The sequence below is a fragment of the Penicillium psychrofluorescens genome (assembly GCF_964197705.1).
Source record: "Penicillium psychrofluorescens genome assembly, chromosome: 6".
In the NCBI taxonomy this organism is placed as follows: domain Eukaryota; kingdom Fungi; phylum Ascomycota; class Eurotiomycetes; order Eurotiales; family Aspergillaceae; genus Penicillium; species Penicillium psychrofluorescens.
In genome coordinates this window covers 2,969,411-2,988,082 of record NC_133444.1, presented here as the reverse complement: position 1 = coordinate 2,988,082, position 18,672 = coordinate 2,969,411, and the positions used below count along the sequence as shown (strand labels likewise).

The 18,672-nt window shown below is 50.4% G+C and overlaps 7 protein-coding genes across 7 annotated transcripts; 3 read left to right on the top strand and 4 right to left on the bottom strand.

Annotated features, from left to right (window-relative positions):
- Window positions 1–1,056: 1,056 nt before the first annotated feature.
- Window positions 1,057–2,404, top strand: PFLUO_LOCUS9594 (uncharacterized protein; the record flags this gene model as incomplete). Its single annotated transcript, XM_073787437.1, has 2 exons — window positions 1,057–1,974; window positions 2,027–2,404. The coding sequence occupies 2 exons, from the start codon at window positions 1,057–1,059 to the stop codon at window positions 2,402–2,404; spliced, it is 1,296 nt and encodes a 431-aa protein (XP_073643593.1).
- A 231-nt stretch (window positions 2,405–2,635) lies between these two features.
- On the bottom strand, window positions 2,636–4,219 carry PFLUO_LOCUS9593 (uncharacterized protein; the record flags this gene model as incomplete). Its single annotated transcript, XM_073787436.1, has 1 exon — window positions 2,636–4,219. One exon carries the CDS (start codon window positions 4,217–4,219, stop codon window positions 2,636–2,638), a length of 1,584 nt encoding a protein of 527 aa, XP_073643592.1.
- A 4,646-nt stretch (window positions 4,220–8,865) lies between these two features.
- Window positions 8,866–10,629, bottom strand: PFLUO_LOCUS9592 (lysine permease; the record flags this gene model as incomplete). The annotated part of the gene is made up of 3 exons (XM_073787435.1): window positions 8,866–10,316; window positions 10,366–10,383; window positions 10,437–10,629. The coding sequence occupies 3 exons, from the start codon at window positions 10,627–10,629 to the stop codon at window positions 8,866–8,868; spliced, it is 1,662 nt and encodes a 553-aa protein (XP_073643591.1).
- An 811-nt stretch (window positions 10,630–11,440) lies between these two features.
- On the bottom strand, window positions 11,441–13,735 carry PFLUO_LOCUS9591 (uncharacterized protein; the record flags this gene model as incomplete). The annotated part of the gene is made up of 4 exons (XM_073787434.1): window positions 11,441–12,313; window positions 12,375–13,372; window positions 13,427–13,536; window positions 13,587–13,735. The coding sequence occupies 4 exons, from the start codon at window positions 13,733–13,735 to the stop codon at window positions 11,441–11,443; spliced, it is 2,130 nt and encodes a 709-aa protein (XP_073643590.1).
- A 286-nt stretch (window positions 13,736–14,021) lies between these two features.
- On the top strand, window positions 14,022–15,290 carry PFLUO_LOCUS9590 (uncharacterized protein; the record flags this gene model as incomplete). Its single annotated transcript, XM_073787433.1, has 3 exons — window positions 14,022–14,358; window positions 14,414–15,042; window positions 15,087–15,290. 3 exons carry the CDS (start codon window positions 14,022–14,024, stop codon window positions 15,288–15,290), a joined length of 1,170 nt encoding a protein of 389 aa, XP_073643589.1.
- A 1,939-nt stretch (window positions 15,291–17,229) lies between these two features.
- On the top strand, window positions 17,230–17,745 carry PFLUO_LOCUS9589 (uncharacterized protein; the record flags this gene model as incomplete). The annotated part of the gene is made up of 1 exon (XM_073787431.1): window positions 17,230–17,745. The coding sequence occupies one exon, from the start codon at window positions 17,230–17,232 to the stop codon at window positions 17,743–17,745; it is 516 nt and encodes a 171-aa protein (XP_073643588.1).
- A 155-nt stretch (window positions 17,746–17,900) lies between these two features.
- Window positions 17,901–18,365, bottom strand: PFLUO_LOCUS9588 (uncharacterized protein; the record flags this gene model as incomplete). Its single annotated transcript, XM_073787430.1, has 4 exons — window positions 17,901–18,000; window positions 18,056–18,100; window positions 18,153–18,226; window positions 18,285–18,365. The coding sequence occupies 4 exons, from the start codon at window positions 18,363–18,365 to the stop codon at window positions 17,901–17,903; spliced, it is 300 nt and encodes a 99-aa protein (XP_073643587.1).
- Between the last annotated feature and the right edge of the window lie 307 nt (window positions 18,366–18,672).

Below are 18,672 nucleotides of genomic sequence, written 5' to 3'. Positions count from 1 at the left end.
ACACATTCCTTGAGGTATATTCTCATCGTGAGGCCAGTAAGCTGCCGATTCCAGTAGTAATTGTTGCAATAGAAACGGATGTTGATTTTACGCACATTAAAAGTCTTTCTAATGCCAATTCGCGTCCTCCAACACCCTGGAAATCAGTGCATTGTGCCCTGTAGCGCACCTGCATAGGATAGCAACTTACAAGACAACAACAGTAATAACTGATCACGTGCCACGTCTACGTAGCCATTGAACCCTCCTAAGCAGAATTATCCACTAACTTCCCATCGTCGATACCTTAAGTCGGCAGGTTCATGGGCGCTTTGCCTCAATAATCACGGCTAGGCAGATGCCATCTTTTCACAACTATAATTTTTACGTGGACCGAGATTTAGCGAGCGACAAACCAGGCCCATGGAATTTGCCAAGGGCAGTCGCGAGGAGCTGCCAATTCTCCGGAAACTCACGCGATAGGATCGGCGTGTGCGTGGTCTACGGTACGCAAGCACTACTTACTTTTTACGCACAAGGGCCCAGTTTTGTCTTCCCACTTGGTTAATGCACTGTCGGGCTCTTCCGATCGTTCAGTTGATTGCAATTATCGCTTGTTCCCACCTGACCCAGTTTTCTAGACGGGAGCCTTACCGGTAGGTACCGGTACAGTCTCTGGGGCGGGGAACTCGATCACTAAGCGCGAGGTAGTTGGAACTTCAATAATAATGCTCGTGTGAGATATTGCCTTTTCAAATCATGGCTGAGGTCCGCGGCTCTGGCCCAACGCCCGATGACGGCATGTCCAGAAGTCAATCAGGGACAGGGGAGAATGAGCACGCCAATCGCAGTCTCGCGTCCGTTGGAAGTTGAGTTCTCCGCCCCCAGAGCAGTTAATGATCGACAGGTCTTGCTCTCGATGAGGCAAATTTACGTATTATTGTTCCAATTGCGCGGTGTTGTGGATGCGGCTCCACCACGATGTGACCTCGACGGCGGAGAGGGACTATTAATTAAGGGATAGGGATAATAATGCCCGTCGTCCGACACTTCCACTATTTGCATATCCCAGCCATCATGGCACTCCCGCTCACCTTGCTTGCCTTCGGGCTCGGCGTCGCTGCGCACTCCGGCATGAGCAACATCAAGAATGTGGTCGTGCTGGTGCAAGAGAACCGCTCCTTCGACACCCTTGCCGGTGGCTTAAATTACAACCCCAACATTGACGGTCTGGTTAATCGATCATACTGCAATCCGGCTAATGTGTCCTTGGCGAACTCCCACCCGGTCTGCGCGGCTGGCATCGCCAAAAACATCGCCAAAGACGACCCCGACCACAGCATTACGGGTGGGAACATGCAGGTCTTTGGTACCTACCATCCAGCTCCTGATGCACACTCCTCCATGAGCGGCTTTGTCACCGAGCAGAGTGCCTACTACGACCTGGAGGGCAAGATGATGGAGGCTGCCGAGGTGATCAACTACTACCAGCCCGGCATGGTGCCCGTCACCAATGCCATGGCGGAGAACTATGTGCTGTTCGACCGCTGGTTCGCGTCGATTCCCGGACCGACAGACCCCAACCGTGCGTATTTGACTTCAGGTACTTCGCACGGACATGGCACCAACGACGAAGATTTCTATGATTCTAAGCTGCCCCAGAAGTCAATCTTCCAGCAGTTGTCCGAGAACAATATCAGCTGGATCAACTACCAAAATACTACTAGGTTGGGGAGCTCGAGCTTCCTGCCCGATTCATTGTTTTATGAGTGGACTCATAAGTCTGGCAAGGGAAAGACGAATGTCTTGCCTATTGACCGCTTCTACGAGGATGCCAAAGCTGGCAAGCTACCGCAGTTTACTTGGATCAACCCTGAGTGCTGTGACTACATGTCTATGCATCCCAAATCCCCGATTAATATGGGCGAGAACTTCATGAAGGGTATCTACGAGGCCATCCGCAACTCGCCGCAGTGGAAAGATACTCTGTTCATTGTGAGTAATGCACCCAATCTCAGCACATAGTTTTTTTCCTCCATTAACCCAGGGTCAGGTGACGTGGGACGAACACGGAGGCTTTGCTGACCATGTTCCTCCGCCGACTGGAGTGCCTCCGGGCGACAACCTGCCCTACGTTGAACAAGCTCCCGATGGCAAGAATTACACCTTCCACTTTGATCGCCTGGGCATTCGCGTGCCTACTATGCTGATTTCTCCCTGGGTGGAGAAGGGCGTAGTTCAGAACAAGCCCAGCTCGGGGAAGAATGAGTTCACCCACACTTCCATCCTCAAGTTTGTTTCCGAGCTTTGGGGTCTGGAGACCCTGACTCCACGCGTGGATTGGTCTCCCTCATTTAGCAATTTGATCACCAACAATTTCCGTCATGATGCACCGGAAAAGCTACCCAATGCGGCCGGCTATTAGACATTGGTTGATTATGATTATGATCCATTGTGAGTATAGCATCTCTTTTCGCAACTGTGCCAATGATTCTTTCAAATATATAGTCGGTTTGTAGTGATATTACTTTTTCCGGTTTTTACTGCAGATCGTCTTTCTTGAAAGGATTGACTATAAATTGTAGCAGATCTAGGAAATTCGACGGTACATCCTCAACACTACGAGACTTTATTTTGTATGATAAAAAATTCAAGTTCACTTAGTTCCCAAACCGAAAAGCCAATGCCGGCGACCTTTTGAACGCGACCGCTGTGTGATGGCCGAGTTGCGCGTGTTGACGTGATCAATATCGAAAGGATTAACATCATAGGCCGTCTCAATGCGTTCCAGGGACGAACGAGAGCTAAATGAGTCCTCGTCTGCAGAGTTGGAGATCCCTAAAACGGCGCTTTGATTGGCAACCGCCTCAGCTTCAAGTTCGGCCTCCTGGTCGTCGGCAACGCTTGGGTCGCGAGCCTTCTGGGCAAGCGAGCGTATGAAGTCGTCTGCCTCAGCAGCGTACTTGCATTTACGGCGTACAGCATGGCCATATCGATAAAAGAAGAATGGAAATGGCACACACACAACGGCAAGGAATGCCGGAATGCATGATGCCCAATGTATCCCAAGATTCTGATACATGTAAGTCGTGAAAAGCGGGAATACAGCACCGAAGCATGATCGGATAATCGAATTAGCCGCTAGTACTGATGCTGCATAGATAGTGTAGGCATCGATCAGATAGTTCATGATTCCTAAGAACACTAGAACCATGCCAAATCCAAAGGGCGCTGCCGCCAGGACGCTGACAATCCAGGGAATAGACGGATAGTTGGTCCATGCAAACCAGAACAGCCCAATTGGGATGGCGAGTCCACCCCACATGGTCGGCGGAAGGCGAGCTTCTGGTGGTGCGAATCCATTATGCTGCTTGTGGATACACACATAACGCTTGTTGTCATACATGTTGATTCCGACAGCTATCATCATTCCGATCATCACAGCCAAAAATGGCAAGCTGCCAATTCCCTGGCTCCAGCCACGAATTTCTTGGAAGACTATAGGGAACGCATCGAAGAGCATATAGAGCGTTCCATAGATAATAGCCATGTAAAGCGAAAGAAATAGGACGATGGGCTCGGCAAATAACAAAACCCAGGGTCGACCAAGCGCGGCCCTAAACATTTCACTAATGGGCACTCTGTCACGCTCAGCTTCCAACTTACTGCGGTAAACTTTGCCTGTGACAGCCGAGAGGCGTTCGGCGCGCTTTCTTAGCAGCAGTGGTGCATATGTCTCAGGGATTACGAGTCCTTCAGCCACCCAGATCAGTCCTGTGAATACAGCAAGAAAGCCCTGTACCCATCGCCAGCCAGCATTTTCACCGAGGAAGCCGCCAATAACAGGACCAAGGGATGGACCCAGAAATGGTGCACCAGCGAAAAGGCTGGTTGCCAGACCGCGCTGGTCCGCAGGAAAGATGTCGGCAATGACACCACCGGCATTTGTAAGAGGCGACGAACCAAAGGATGCTGCAAGAAATCGGAGAATAATCAAAGTCCAGATATTATGTGACGCCGTTGCTGCGGCGCAAAGTGCAGAGAGCGAGAAGAAAGTAACCAGAAACACAATCTGGCGGCCGATGAGCTCGCTGAGAGGCGCCCATAGCAAGGGACCGACTGCAAATCCAAGCACAAACAAAGACACACCCAATGTTGCAACCTCCCGGCTCACATTCAGATCCGTCAGCACCTGACTCATCCCTCCGGCGTACGCGGAGGATGCCAGTGAGACAGCCATGGTGGCGAAAGCAACTGTCACAGTATACACCCATTTTTGATAGGTTGGGAAGTTCATCGGGTTGCGCGGATCATGAGGAATCCATTCGACAATGTAGGGGTTTTCTTCTGTGCCAGAACCCGCATACGGGTAGTCTATGATTTCCGGTGTAACCTTTAGAAGATATTAGCATTATTGCCGATTTCACCTGTCCAATTCAAATAATTACCACACCCTGGTCAGTCATAATCTTCCAATAAGGAATGCGCTGTAGGCGCGATGTTTCCATGCCCTTTTCCTCCATCGTCAGACTGGGCAACGATGTCACCAAGTTGCCGCGATCTCTTTAAATGCTGACTATGGCTGAAGCGACGCTGCCGGAACAAAGACATGAAAACAGACTCTTCTTCGGAATATTAAATCTTATTTAACCGCTTTATATATGCTATGTTAGCGGCTTGCGAAAAGAGATGCAGCTTGATGATTGCTCGACGAAGACATCACTGGTCCACCGAGTGGAACCTCTATATCCATTTTTTTCCGGATCCACAGCCGACAGTCGGTTGTTCCATCGGCAAGCCGAGTACACGGGGCTTGTATCAAAAGAGCGCTATTGCCCTGCAAGGCTGCCGCGGGCCTCGGTTTAACCAGAAGATGAAAGACGAACAGTCAGAGGAACCTGAGATAGAACCTGTGTGCTCCTGGTCGTCTTCCTTGCGCAGGTACACAAGTGGTATTCGTCACTAGCGTATGTACGTCCATTTGCAACAGGCTGTAAAGGATCTGGCCAGCTCAGCAGAGAACAATGAATGATGAACGGCAAACATAAACCAGATCGCTGTCGGCACTTGGGTTGACCCATTATTGCCGGGTTCGAGGCGGACCGATCCTGGCGTGACGGTGGGGCCGGGGCCAGACTGGCGACCCATATTCAAAGGGTTGCGGCATAAAGCGTGTTCATACAGACGAATAGTGTAACTCTTGGCTATTGGCTATGTGGCATTACTTTGTCGGTTTACTAAAGGAGTTTAAAAGTATTTTGCAGTTTCCTAGGGAAATGGCTTACTGGACGTGAAATAATCCTGAATTAGGTTCAGGTTAACTCAAAATTATAAGCTACGTGGATTGAATGATAATTGAAACAACAAGTTTCTAGACTACTCCCCAGACAAGCTGCGGGAATAACTCAGTTTGGAATTACATGAGAAAACCTTCGGATGGATCTTTGCAAGTCGGACCAAAGGTGTTCCCAAGCAATGTATTTACAATATATGTGAACCACTGAAACCTCGCCACCCCATGGCAAATAACACAAACACATAGTACTCAAACTGACATTGACCGTACATGATATTCTTGGATAGGGACTATATTACTCTATTTTGGGTCGGGACAATTGAGTTTGAATCTGTGCCTCGGGCAGACAATCTAAACTTCAGCATGCCTATTCCTTGTCCTTATTGCACCGTGTAATTGAATCAAACTTTACATGCGATGAGATCCAGACGGAAGAAATACGAAGACCCCTCCCGACGCTGCTTCGCTCCATCCATCCACCTGTGCATCAATCTCGCCAGATCTTAGGTGAACCTAATGGTCCTTGCACCTAAATCCGAAATATAACCAGGTTAATCTCTCTAAGTTATGCTCTGCTTAGATATGATATAATTAAGAATAGTGCCACAGGTATTGCAACAGGAATGAGTTGTTAAAACTTTGTATCGGAAGGCGGTTCCCACGGCGGGGACTTCAATCATCAAGAATTGTTGATTGGAGGAGCTTGGATTTCTTTGACACAAGAGAAAATTCAAATGGCGCTCTGGGCAAAGCTCGACGAGCGATGTGGAAGCAACTCCGCCTCCAGGAATGCTAATGAATAATACATGCAAGTAGCTCTCCGGCTTGACCTAGATACCGAAGCGAGTCTGTATGTGACATTATTTTGCAAATGAACACATCATAAAACTTCAAAGAGGTTCAGATCGAACCTTCATTTTGGCTTTCTGGGAAGTGATGGGACTTCTGTGTTGGGGGAGTCCCCACCCCACACTTGGGCTGGTTGGTGGGCCTCGGACATTTTCCAACTTCCAGTAGATCAACATACATAACGTCCGAGCTCCCCACGCAAGGGAATCCTCTTTTCACACATCACTAACCTCTTGTTGTATCTCCTGCCAATAAGGTCTGCTGGGATGCCCCTTATCAGGCGGGGAACTATCCGAAACCACCAGCTCCGAAATGCAATGACCATGATCAACATTCCATTGCCCCTTGAGTCCACAGAGTCAAGCGTGTTGCGCGGCTGCTTGGTTGGCCGAATGTCAAATTGGCCATGAAATTTGTTACTAGTCACTGCGAACGCAGGCCGGCTACAGCAAAATATAAATTACTGTTCTCTACCTTCAGGCAGGCCAAGCAACGCGACTCATGGATGCGCCATCGCCAGCTGTGCAGCTCACGAGCATTATGTTCTTCCTTAACCACGCGGCTACAAGCACGGGCCGCGGAGTAGACCATGCTGATGAATGCAGCTCTACATACAGCTTCCCGGATCGTGACGGAATAAATGGCTTGATAGCAGATCTAGGGGTTCAGTATCACATTACTGGGGACGAACCCACCAGGATGCCAGCCTGTGCCCTTGTGACGGCTCAGTGGACCACCTATCGTGATTGACATTTCATGCAGGAGAATTTATTTCGTCATTCTGTTAGCTCCTAGACAAGTACATGCTAATTCCCTTTCTGACTCGACTTCTAGACTCGACTTCTTCGCCAGTCTAAGCAAAGCCAGTTTCTCTCCCCTGTGATGATTGATTTATCTCAATTATCATACAATTTTCTCATTGCCTCGTTTCTGTTACACGCTTCTTGAAATTGCTGAGTCTAGGCTGGGTATCATGGATTACAAAGAATATCCTCCCAGCGTTACTAGTCGCAGTCTCGAGGCCCAGTGCTCTACACCCTCTGACCAACAATCGGATAGCAAAATCAACCCTAATCAGGCAGATTTACCTCCTATAGATGGAGGTATTCACGCATGGCTCTTTTTAACAGCCTCGGCAGTACTTGAGGCCATCGTGTGGGGTATGTTGATGACAAAAACCACCAGGCAGGAGATAGCAGAGACTAATGTTACTATAGGGTATGCTTTTGCTTTTGGAATATTCCAAGATTATTATAGCACGCATGAACCATTCCAAGGGTCGGAAAATATTGCTGTCATTGGCACATGTGCGATGGTGAGTTTGTGTGGTCGGAAATTCAACTTGATCGCCGACTTACGAACTTGACAGGGAATTGCGTACTTGATTGCTCCACTAGCAATAGTGATAATGATTCTCGTTCCTTGGATAGCACGGTGGGTATCGACAATGGGTGTGGTTATAATGTGTCTCTCGCTAGCCCTAAGCTCGTACTCCACAAACGTCACCCATCTCATCTTGTCACAAGGGATTGCGTTTGGGACTGGTGGCTGTTTATGCTACACACCATCAATCCTATTCATGGCAGAGTGGTTTGACAAGCGAAAAGGCCTTGCATTTGGAATTGTTTGGGTACGTGGCAAATTGAAGGTACACCCAGATGACTTGACTGTGAAGCTAACAATTATTATCAGGCTGGATCTGGCTTGTCGGGTATTATTTTCCCGCTGGCTTTACAATGGCTTTTGGATCAATATGGCATCGAAACAACACTTCGTGTGTCGGCAATAGTGCTGTTTCTTCTCGCCGTGCCTTTCCTCTATTTCCACAGGCCACGTCTGCCAATTACTGAGACGGCATGTCACCATCGACTCGATTTCCATTTCCTCTACGACAAGGTTTACATAATATACCAGCTTGGAAACACTCTAGAAGCTCTGGGATTCTTCTTGCCTACTTTATATCTTCCTACATACGCGCGCAGTTTGGGTGCCAGTGACTTTTTGTCCTCATTGACAGTGACCCTTGTCAACCTCGCCTCGGTCTTCGGCTGTGTCTTTGTGGGTTTCCTCTCTGATCGATATCATATTACGACCTGCCTCATGATTTCAACTGTCGGTACTGTCGTGTCTGTCTTCTTTGCCTGGGGGTTCGCCACTTCTATTCCGCCATTGTATGTGTTCTGCGTTGCCTACGGTTTACTGGCCGGTGGCTTCTCTTCCACATGGTCGGGTGTTTCACAAGAGATTCAGCGCGCAAATCCTTCCGCAGATGCGACCGTCATTTTCCCATTCATGGAAACAGGTCGGGGCATCGGCAATGTGGCTAGTGGCCCACTGAGTGAGGCCCTTCTCAAGGCTGATGTTTGGAAGGGTCACGCATGGGGAGCATATGGGAGCGGTTATGGCACGCTTGTGGTGTGTACAGGCCTGACGGCTCTCATGGGCGGGATATGTGTTGTTGCACGACAGTTTAAATGGATGTAAATGTGGTTCTTCATGGGAAATTGATGAGTGGTGGAATATGGAATACTCTCAGCCCTTGGCATATTGGCATTGAAGTACACAGAACTTTTTGTGCTAACGGTTGAAAATACATATATCATGTCATGTCTAATCATTTATAGTGTATAATACGCGTATACTGATATATGTTGACAGGTAGGTGTGGTTTGGCCAATCTTGAGAATCATTGACAAAGAAAATGTGCCTGCCTCATAGAATAGACAGAACGTTGATTACTATTATTCTGTCACCCAACCCCAAATTCTTAGGTACCACGCCTTGCATGGTGTCAGATCTTTCTCGTAATGCAAGCGGCCAGTCTGAAGATCCGCCTCGGAGGCAGAAACAAAATGAGTCCTCATAGTCACCTTGTGCGTGATGTAGAGAACAAAAAACACAATTGGACAGATATAGGCAAAGAAAAAATCAGACACACGGAAACTAGGGACGAAGGAAGTAAATCCCTGCGTCAAGGCAATGAGGATGTTGAAAAACAGTCCGTACCAAGCCAGATATGGCTGGAACCAGGCTTTGTAGGGAAGGGTGTCGCGAGAGATCCCTTGTTTGGCCAAGGCGCGCATGAATGCGATATGACAAGCGTTAATCGAAGACCATGTCACAAATCCCGCCACACTGGACAGATTCACTAGCCAATTAAAAACCTGGCCCGCCGAGGTGGAGACGTTCATGAACCCGAGGAGACCAAAGGCTGCAGTGAGAGAGACACTCCAGTAAGGCACGCCTTTCTGCGTCACAAAAGCGAAGCATCGCGGAGCAAATCCTTCACGTGCCAATCCGGTCAAGATTCGGCTGCCACTGTACACATTGGAGTTAGCTGCCGACAGGACTACTGTCAAAAGGACTGCGTTGATCAGGCCCGGCAGAACTTTCACTCCTGCTAGGTTGGCTGCAATGACCATTGGCGAAGACGAGGCATTGGAGTTGTCGGTTGTCAGGTGTTTATTGTCATAGGGGACAACAAGTCCAATGAAAAAGATGGTCAACACAAAAAACAGAAGGATGCGGACGAACGTCTTGCGAATGGCGGATGAGACAGTGCGCTGAGGGTCCTCGGTCTCACCTGCAGCCACGCCGACTAGCTCGGTGCCTTGGTAGCTAAAACCGGCCTGGACAAGTACGGCCCAGAACCCCACGAATTTGCCCACGGATTCCGGGTTTGAGATTATATGCGTATTAAACGCACCAGGGTTTTCCCATGTGCTGAACCCTAGATATCCCTGTTTGCCAACTCCACAGTCCACGGCAATGGCGAAAAGCATAAATCCGATGACAGTCGCCACTTTGATAGTCGAGAACCAAAATTCCAGCTCACCATAAAAGTTGACTGGCAAGAAGTTGATAGCGGTTATAAAAACCCAAAAGGCTCCAATAAAGATGGCAATATTTAGGCTCGGGTCCCAGTACTGGATAATAGCCCCCGACGCAGTTAGCTCCACTGCAAATGTGGATGCCCAGTTAAACCAGTAGATCCAGCCCATCGAAAATCCGAGGCTTGGGTCGATTAATCGAGCGGCGTACGATGTGAAGGCACCGGGGACTGGAATGTAGGTTGCGACTTCGCCAAGGGAGGTCATGACGGAGTATACGATGGAACCCACGAAAATATAGGCTATCAAAGCTCCTGCCGGCCCTGAGTAAGCGAGCGCTGTGCCACTGGAGATGAAAAGACCTGATTATGTTAGTACCGTCGGATCGCAGCATGCGTTTGCTGAGCTTACCCGTGCCAATAGTTCCGCCTAAACATATTTTTAGTAGCTGTTGGGGGAATTTCATTGAATGGCACACGAACCTATCGCGATCATTTGCAAGTGTCGACTTTTCAGCTTGCGCTTTAGCTCCCCTGGAGCAGCAGAGTTGGAGGCATGATGCTGCTCCGCATCAGTCAATTTGGTATCCGGACAAGGATTTTTGGCATCCCCGGAGACCGTGTCCGCAGCCGATTTCACGGATTCCGCCGCACGAGCATTCTCTTGAATCGCCATGCCTGACCGCGGCGTGAGGTTCCCACCAACGGAGAGCTGGACTAAATCAGCAGGAGGTTAAGTGGTTGCGCAGGTAAATTTGGTAGAAATATTTTTTTTTCCTCTGGCCGTTTTCGTTTCAAAATTTTTTTTTTCTTTCTTTGGGTGGTAGGCAAGGTACCCACTTGTCTGCCGCAATTGAGCCATTCTCATTAGCTAAAACAACACCTTGAAAAGTAAAGAGAGCGTGGCTGCTGGCAACAAACGGGAATCTCACGATTATTAGCATGTGAGAGCAACATTTCGATTATAAATCGGCTGGCAGCAACATAAGATTTAAGATTGCGGATGTCAAAAAGAGCCCGTCGTCTATAGTTTACTTTTTGTGAAAAAAGATTTTGGTTAGTCAGCACATGAGTCCATGGTCAAATAAGCAAGCGCCAAGTCTTCATTAGGGCTGGGTTTTGGAGCTACATACTTGTACATTGTAAGTATTGAGCTTTCAAAGACATTATTGTTCAACTGATGCTCCTGAGAGAAAGCTGCGTCCCGACATCCATTCTATTTTATTGCCCGAACCTCGAGGTTTCAAATACAGCGTTTCCAACTGCCGAATTGGGTTGCAGGTTGTCTCCACTCAGGCACCACGAGGAGAGAATTTCCATTGGATAGAAGCCATCATACGTGCTAACTACCCCACATAAAAACGGCATACTTATATGCAATAATCGTGTATCTTATTAATGGTATGCCAGATTCCCTTCCAGGCTATAATATCGTGAGAAGATCCTCCATGAATACCCTAATCTCGCCACATCCAATTGAATCAAAACTAGAGCTCGACAAATTCCCCGCGCAGCAACCCGTCCCCTCTCAACCGCTCCAGGTAGTTTACCACCTTGGTCGTCAACACGTCAACTTCGTACCCGAAGAACTTGTAGGCCGCCTTGCCCGGCAGACTGTGGCCGAATCGCTTGACACAAATCCCTGCATCAGCATACCGCTCCCACCCGTTAGGTGCATAGGGCTCAATCACCACTGCAGGGATACCGCGATGGCGTCTCAAAGTGTCACGTTTATACTCGAGCGACTGTTGCTCGAACAGACGCTGGCATGGGAAGCTAATCACGCGGGCAGTAATACCATTCTGCCCCCTCAATTGACGGGCCACATCGACTGCAAAGGAGAGCTCGGCCCCAACGCCGATCAATGTCACTGCTGCCGAGTCTTCTTCCGTCAGGACGTAAGCGCCCTGTGCCACACCATCCCGATGGGTTTGTGAAAGCTGAGGTAATGCATGCCGCGAAGTCGAGATGATGCTGGGGGTCTTCTTTGCACTGATCGCAGCCAGCCATGCACCGGCCGTTTCTTCGCTGTCACCAGGACGAATATATAACAGATTTGGCATGGCGCGGTACAAGGCAGCTAGTTCAATGGGCTGATGAGTTGGGCCATCCTCACCCATACCGATTGAGTCGTGGGTAGCGCAGTGAATAATCTGAAGATTCTGGAGGGCGCCCATTCGCACTGCAGGCGCTGCATACAGGTAAAACATGAAGAACGATGAAGTAACGGGGATAATGGTGTTGGGTGCGTAGGCAGCCAAGCCATTAGAGACGGCGCACATCGCGTGTTCCCGAACACCATAATGGATGTACCTGCCAGAGTAGTTCCCGTTGATATTGCAAGCGGTGCGCAAATCGGGCTGTAGTTCATATTAGGAAATTGATCAACCATAATGCTCTGCAACTAATTGAGAGACTAACATGTTGGAAATCCACTTTACCCGGCCAGATCATGTTCACCGAAGGCGACAGATCGGCGGTTCCGACCATGAAAGACTTGACTTCCTTTGCAATCGGGTTAAAAACAAGACCCGACGAAACACGTGAAGCCGTTGCTTTGTCCGGGAAGCTGCTTGGGATGAGCTGCCGCCAGTTTACCGGCAGCCCTCCACGAACACGGGCCTGAAACTCGGCCCCAAGGTCAGGATACTGAGCGATATATTCGCTTAGCAGCTGGTCCCATTTCTTCACCCATTGCTTACCCCGAACAGGGATATTCTCAAAGAACTGGCGTACGGTATCGCCGATCACGAAGTGCTCCTCCTGGTCGAAACCATACGCAATTTTCATATCTGCGACATTCTTGGGGCCGAAAGCAGCACCGTGTGCGACAGCTGTGCCCTCCACACTGCTATGCAGACCAATGACTGTTTTAACATTGATGAAGGTCGGCTTGTCGGTCGAGGCGCGCGCCTGCTCCAGAGCCCGGACAAGTCCCTCGATGTCAAAGCATCCATCCGCCACGTCGATCACATCCCAGCCGCATGCGCGCATTTTGGCATTGACATCTTCCGTGTTAGTGAGATCGACGGACCCGTCGCAAGTGATCTGGTTATTGTCATACATCACGGTGAGGTTGTTGAGGCGCAGGTGGCCCGCCAGCGAAATGGCCTCGAGGGCAACGCCCTCCTGCAGACAAGCATCTCCAATCATGCACCACGTGTGGTTGGACACAATGTCGTATCCAGGCCGATTGTAGGTGGCAGCCAGGTTCTTGGTCGCCATCGCCAACCCAACGGCGTTGGCAACCCCCTGTCCCAGTGGTCCGGTCGTCACCTCAATCCCTTCGTGTTCGATTTCTGGGTGTCCAGGGCACAGCGTTTCCACGCGGTCCGAGTGGTATGATTTGAGCTGGTCGAATGTCATGGCCTTGTAGCCAGTGAGGTGAAGGAAGGTGTACTGGAAAAGGCAGGTATGGCCTGTCGAGCCTGTGTCAATTCCGGGTCTCTCTTTTCTTCTCCATCCGTACTAACCATTTGAAAGAACGAAGCGGTCCCGGTTGAAGAAGTCTGGGGTATGGGGTGCATAGTGCATCACATACCTCCACAGCGCAACACCGATGGCGGCCATGCCAATCGCACCGCTAAATACTCGATCAGCGGCCCATTGAGGGTCTTCGCGACAGACACTCACCCGGGATGACCGCCGTTGAACTGCTGGCACAGATCCGCGATCAGGAGGCGAAACGTCTTGAGTACCAGATCGTGGTCCTTGGACAGCTGCTGAACCAGAGGTATGGCAGACTTGGAAGTGCCGTTGGCGTGAGACTGTTGTACGGTCATGATGGGGATGTTCTTTTCTTTCCGTTGGTCGGAGAAGAGAGGAAGGAAAGAAGAAAGGAAGGAGGTAATGAAGGAAGTAATGAAGTACGGCAGGTGCGACCAACACCACTGCGTCCGATCAGGCAGGTACCCGATCGGGTAAGCACAACCCCTGGGGACCCGAACAGGCAGGTGTGACCGCTCTGGGCCCGGTTGGCTACAATGAGTAACGCAGACCGCGACTGAGACGAGCCATAAATATAGAACAATCCCGGTAGTCGCCCCCGAGTTTCCCCTACACATCGTCATGGCGCCCTCTGTCCTGGTAGACCCAGTCAGCGGCCAGCAGGACGTCTCGAAGTCGAGGGTCGCCGGCCGCACCGTTATCCCGACCACGTTCCCGAATCCGTCTCTTCAGGTGACAGCCGATCATCAATTGAAATTCGTGGAGGCGCCAGTCTACGCGGCACGGCGGGGGGAGGCTTTGGTGCACATCAAAGCCACGGGGATCTGTGGGTCCGACATTCATTTCTGGAAAACCGGGCGCATCGGGTCACTCGTGTTTGAAGGCGACTGCATTATCGGCCACGAGGCAGCCGGAGTGGTTCTCCAGTGTGGCGAGGGCGTCACTCATTTGAAACCGGGTGAGTGGACTTCCATCGAGGGCCGACAGTACGATCACTAACAGACGTGGGCCAGGCGACCGAGTAGCAGTCGAGCCCGGCGTTCCGTGCGGGGAGTGTTTCCTCTGTAATGAGGGCCGCTACAATTTGTGTGAGGATGTTCAATTTGCCGGTGTCTACCCCTACGACGGGACCATTCAGCGCTACAAAGTGCACCCAGCTACATGGCTGCATAAACTGCCGGACAATGTCAGCTTCGCCGAGGGCGCTCTCCTGGAGCCACTCTCGGTGGTGATGCATGGGATCAAGACGGCAGGGCTTTCCCTAGGCCGTGGTGTGGTTGTTTGTGGTGCTGGTCCCATTGGGTTGATCGCGCTGGCTGCGGCGCGTGCCTCGGGAGCTCACCCCATTGTCGTGACGGATGTCGAACCGGGCCGATTGGCCTTTGCTAAGGACCTGGTGCCCTCCTGCGTCACTTACCAAGTCGATCTCTCAAAAGATGCGCAGGAAAACGCCCGCGCGATCCGGTTCCTATTTGGGGAGAATGAGTATGTCGCGCCGGAGACGGTCCTAGAGTGCACGGGCGTGGAGAGCAGCGTGTGTACGGCGGCATACACGGCACGGCGAGGCGGTACGGTGATGGTGATTGGGGTAGGCAAGACCATCATGAATAATTTGCCTTTTATGCATCTTTCCCTTGCCGAGGTGAGCTCATCCGCGTGGACTGTGTTCGTTGCTGACTCTGCTAGATTGACTTGCGGTTTATCAATCGGTACCGGGACACCTGGCCCCCCGCTATTGCTTGCCTCAGCGGAGGCATTCTCGACTTGAAGAAGCTCGTCTCGCATGTTTTCCCGTTGGAGAAAGCGCAGGATGCGTTGCATCTCTGTGTCGACCCTCGCAACGGGAGTATCAAGGTACTGGTGGTGGATGACACGACAGTTGCAATATGACGATAGACTATAGAAATAATAAGAGCAATCCCAATCCCGTACACGATACAATGCACTCCATACACTCCGACTGCTCCGACCCGATGTGGGTCTCGCACGGTCCCCCGGGTCTTTTAATTCTGGGGCAAAAACGAGGGGAACTTCGCGGCTCCAACTCCCGGCTCGAAACTCCTCATGGCGTCGCTTTCCAGTGCCAACGCTAACCGACGCTCCAGGCGAGCCCGTGTCGCATGTGAAGTATGCCACGAACGCAAAGTCCGGTGCGATGGCGTTGCAAATGGTTTCCCATGTACCAACTGCCGGCTCGATTCCAAGGCGTGCACGTTCCGCCCGTCGCGGAGAAAACGCCGTCCGGCGCCGCCAACGAAGGCGGCAATTCGAGAAACCCCACCGGATGCAGATAGCAGTCCCAGCCCATCACCAAATGCTCTGGATGCAGTTTCTCTCCATGGGTTTCTGAGTGCCGGTGACATGAGCCAGCTGGCACCCGCAACCCTTGGCCAACTCGAAGCACAAGGATGTCTGCATGTCCCGAGCGGTGCGGCACTAGAAAGCTTTGTGCGGCACTATTTTCTCTATGTTCAACCTTGCTCGCCAGTCGTGAACGAAGCCTTATTCTGGGAGGTATACCAGCGCCGAGATGAAAATCAAGGCCGATGGTCCCTGTTGCTCTTTCAGGCGATGCTCTTCACCAGTGCCAGCGTAAGACGATTTTCTGTATGCCGGGAATGAAAGCTTACTGTGAGCAGTATGTTCCTGTCGAGACTGCTCGTGAATGCGGCTATGAGTCGCTGCTTGAGGCTCGCAATGCCTTTTATCAAAAGGCCAAGGTCGGCACTACAAGTTACCTGAACACGTCCCAGCCGCTAACAACAGATAGGCCTTGTACGATGCCGGGGTGGAAAAAGACTCTTATGTGATTGCGCAGGCATCCTTGCTGCTAACATACTATTCGTCTCCCTCGACCGCCGATACAAAATGGATGACCACTGCCATCCAGAATGCGAAGGCAGAAAGGGCGCATCAGTATCATCACGAAGATATGCAGACTCGGCGAGACAAAGTGGCTTTAAAGAGACTCTGGTGGAGCTGCATAATGAGAGATCGAACCCTGGCGCTAGCCGTGCGTCGCCCAATACAAATCCTCCCCCATGAATTTGACCTCCGCCAGCCGTGCTTGGGAGAAAGCGATCTGGAAGATGAGATCCAACAGTCAGAAGCCTACCCACCGCATGTCAAGGCTGCACTCTGTCGAGTTATGGTCTCTCTGTGCCAGCTAGCCATCGTCGCGACCGACGTGCTGTTGATCGTCTACCCAAGCACCCGTTACCAGCATAGAGATCAAAGGGACACTAATGAAACGCTTGGTGCAATTGAACAAGCCAAATTACGTCTCCTGATGTGGGAGCAAAGCTGCTCTATGGCCATGAATGTAAAGGATCGGCCGCTTCATTCCTCGCTGGTTCTATATGGGCATTTGCTGACGATGTACTACCGGTGAGGTTCCTTTATTCGCAGCTGTAAATCATCGCTAATCATTTCAAGGTCTGCTCGTATGGCACTCTGTAACCACGTCTGTCGCCTGACAGGAACCTTGGATTTTCTGTCTCCGTCAGTGTATAGGCAATTGGAAAGATGCAAATTCGAGCTGACTGAGGCTTTATCAAATGTTGCCGACAGCATTCGCTGCTTGATCATGAACGGGATGGCCGACCATCTCCCCATCACTGCGTATGAGTATCCTCTCTACGTTTTGACATCCAGTAACGCTGATTTTCTTAGGGTTGCTCATATCGTACTCCCTTTCGTTCTGTTGAGCATAAATGCTCGGCGATCTAGTTCGATTGCCGATAGACAGAGGCATGAAGGATCTCTCATCTACTTTGCCCGTATAATTCGGGTTTATAGCGTTCGATACGACACGAAACATGTCTCCGCCATGGTCCAGCGTGCAGTGCGACTATCCGAATGCGCCTCCAATGACTCTTGGTCTGTAGCCGAGCTCTGTCCTCATAAGGACCGGGCTCAGCGTCGGAACCCTTCGGCTGACATATTCGATCTGCGCCTTAGCGATTACATCCAAGTTCTCCAGTATCTGGACAATTCTATGGCCACGGGGCGATACACCGATCAGTACTATCCCCAAACGAGCTCTCTTTGTGCGGCATTTTCCGATTCAGACCTTGTCACTGGAGACATGGCCATTGTTCCTTGGGAGCGCCCACCCACGCCCAGTTCACTCTGGCTTACATCGATGGAAAGCTTCTTTTTCGGATCATCTGGGTTGGTACTATCGCCCGGTCCACTTCTAAAACCATCGCCGTTGGCCATTAAAGCGCCGCCTGACCGCCATGATGGCGGCATGTATATGGGGCAACCGTATCCGGAAATCGACGAAGAACATTTAGACCCATTTGGGCGAATATGGGCAGATTGCCCGATTCTTGGGGAATAGGAAATTGTCATGCTTTCAAATTTAAAAGTGCACAGTGATAGGAACATCGCACAAGGAAATAGATTAATAAATATTAATCAATGATGTTATCTGAGTACAGACTTTCTGACTCAATTGTATATGGCTCCTTATAAAGCTTTTACTCCGGTTTTTCTTCACGACGAGTGGCAGTAAATGGCTTCAATGGGGACGGGATCCTTGGACGTATGGTCTCCCGGGGTGAGCAGCATGTTTCGGCCGGTGCAATCTGGTCCACTGTATAGCAGAGGTTAGCAACGACTGGTTGGGGCTAAATGATACGTCAACGTACGTGAAGACGCGACATTTCTTGTGGACGGATACTGTGAAAACCTCACTGGATACAATCAGTTACTTGTCAAGTCAAGGATGCTGCAAAGAAAACATACTCCTCTCCCACGTCAGAACACTCATCCAGCATTACATTCAGTGCCCGGCTCTTTTGTTCTGTTTCAATTCCAACCTGCGAAAAATGTTAGACTCGAGAGGCAAGATAAAGTTTCGCCAGGCATAGATCTCACGGTAGTTCTCTTGTCACCCTTGCTTCCGGAGACAGCCAAGAGCATGAAGCTCAAAAAGAACAGTTGCTTGATACCGTACATGGTGAAATTAGTGGAGAGCAAAAACAACTAGAGGGAAGGTGCAGAGAAAGCGCTCATCGATGTTTATTTGCCTCCAATATTTACCCGGATTAGCTAACTATCCCTGTGTAAAAATGTTTACTTGTCCTTCTTCCGGCTCCATGAATACATCCCTTGCGTCTAGACTAAGGAGGTCTTGTACTGCTAGGGTTGGATGCCAACGGTATTCCAGGGTGAGACAGCTCCAGGGAGTGATCGACATCTGAAAGGCCATTGGAATGCTCACAGTGTAAATCTGGCCAGGGCGCAGGGATGTATCCAGCTTGCT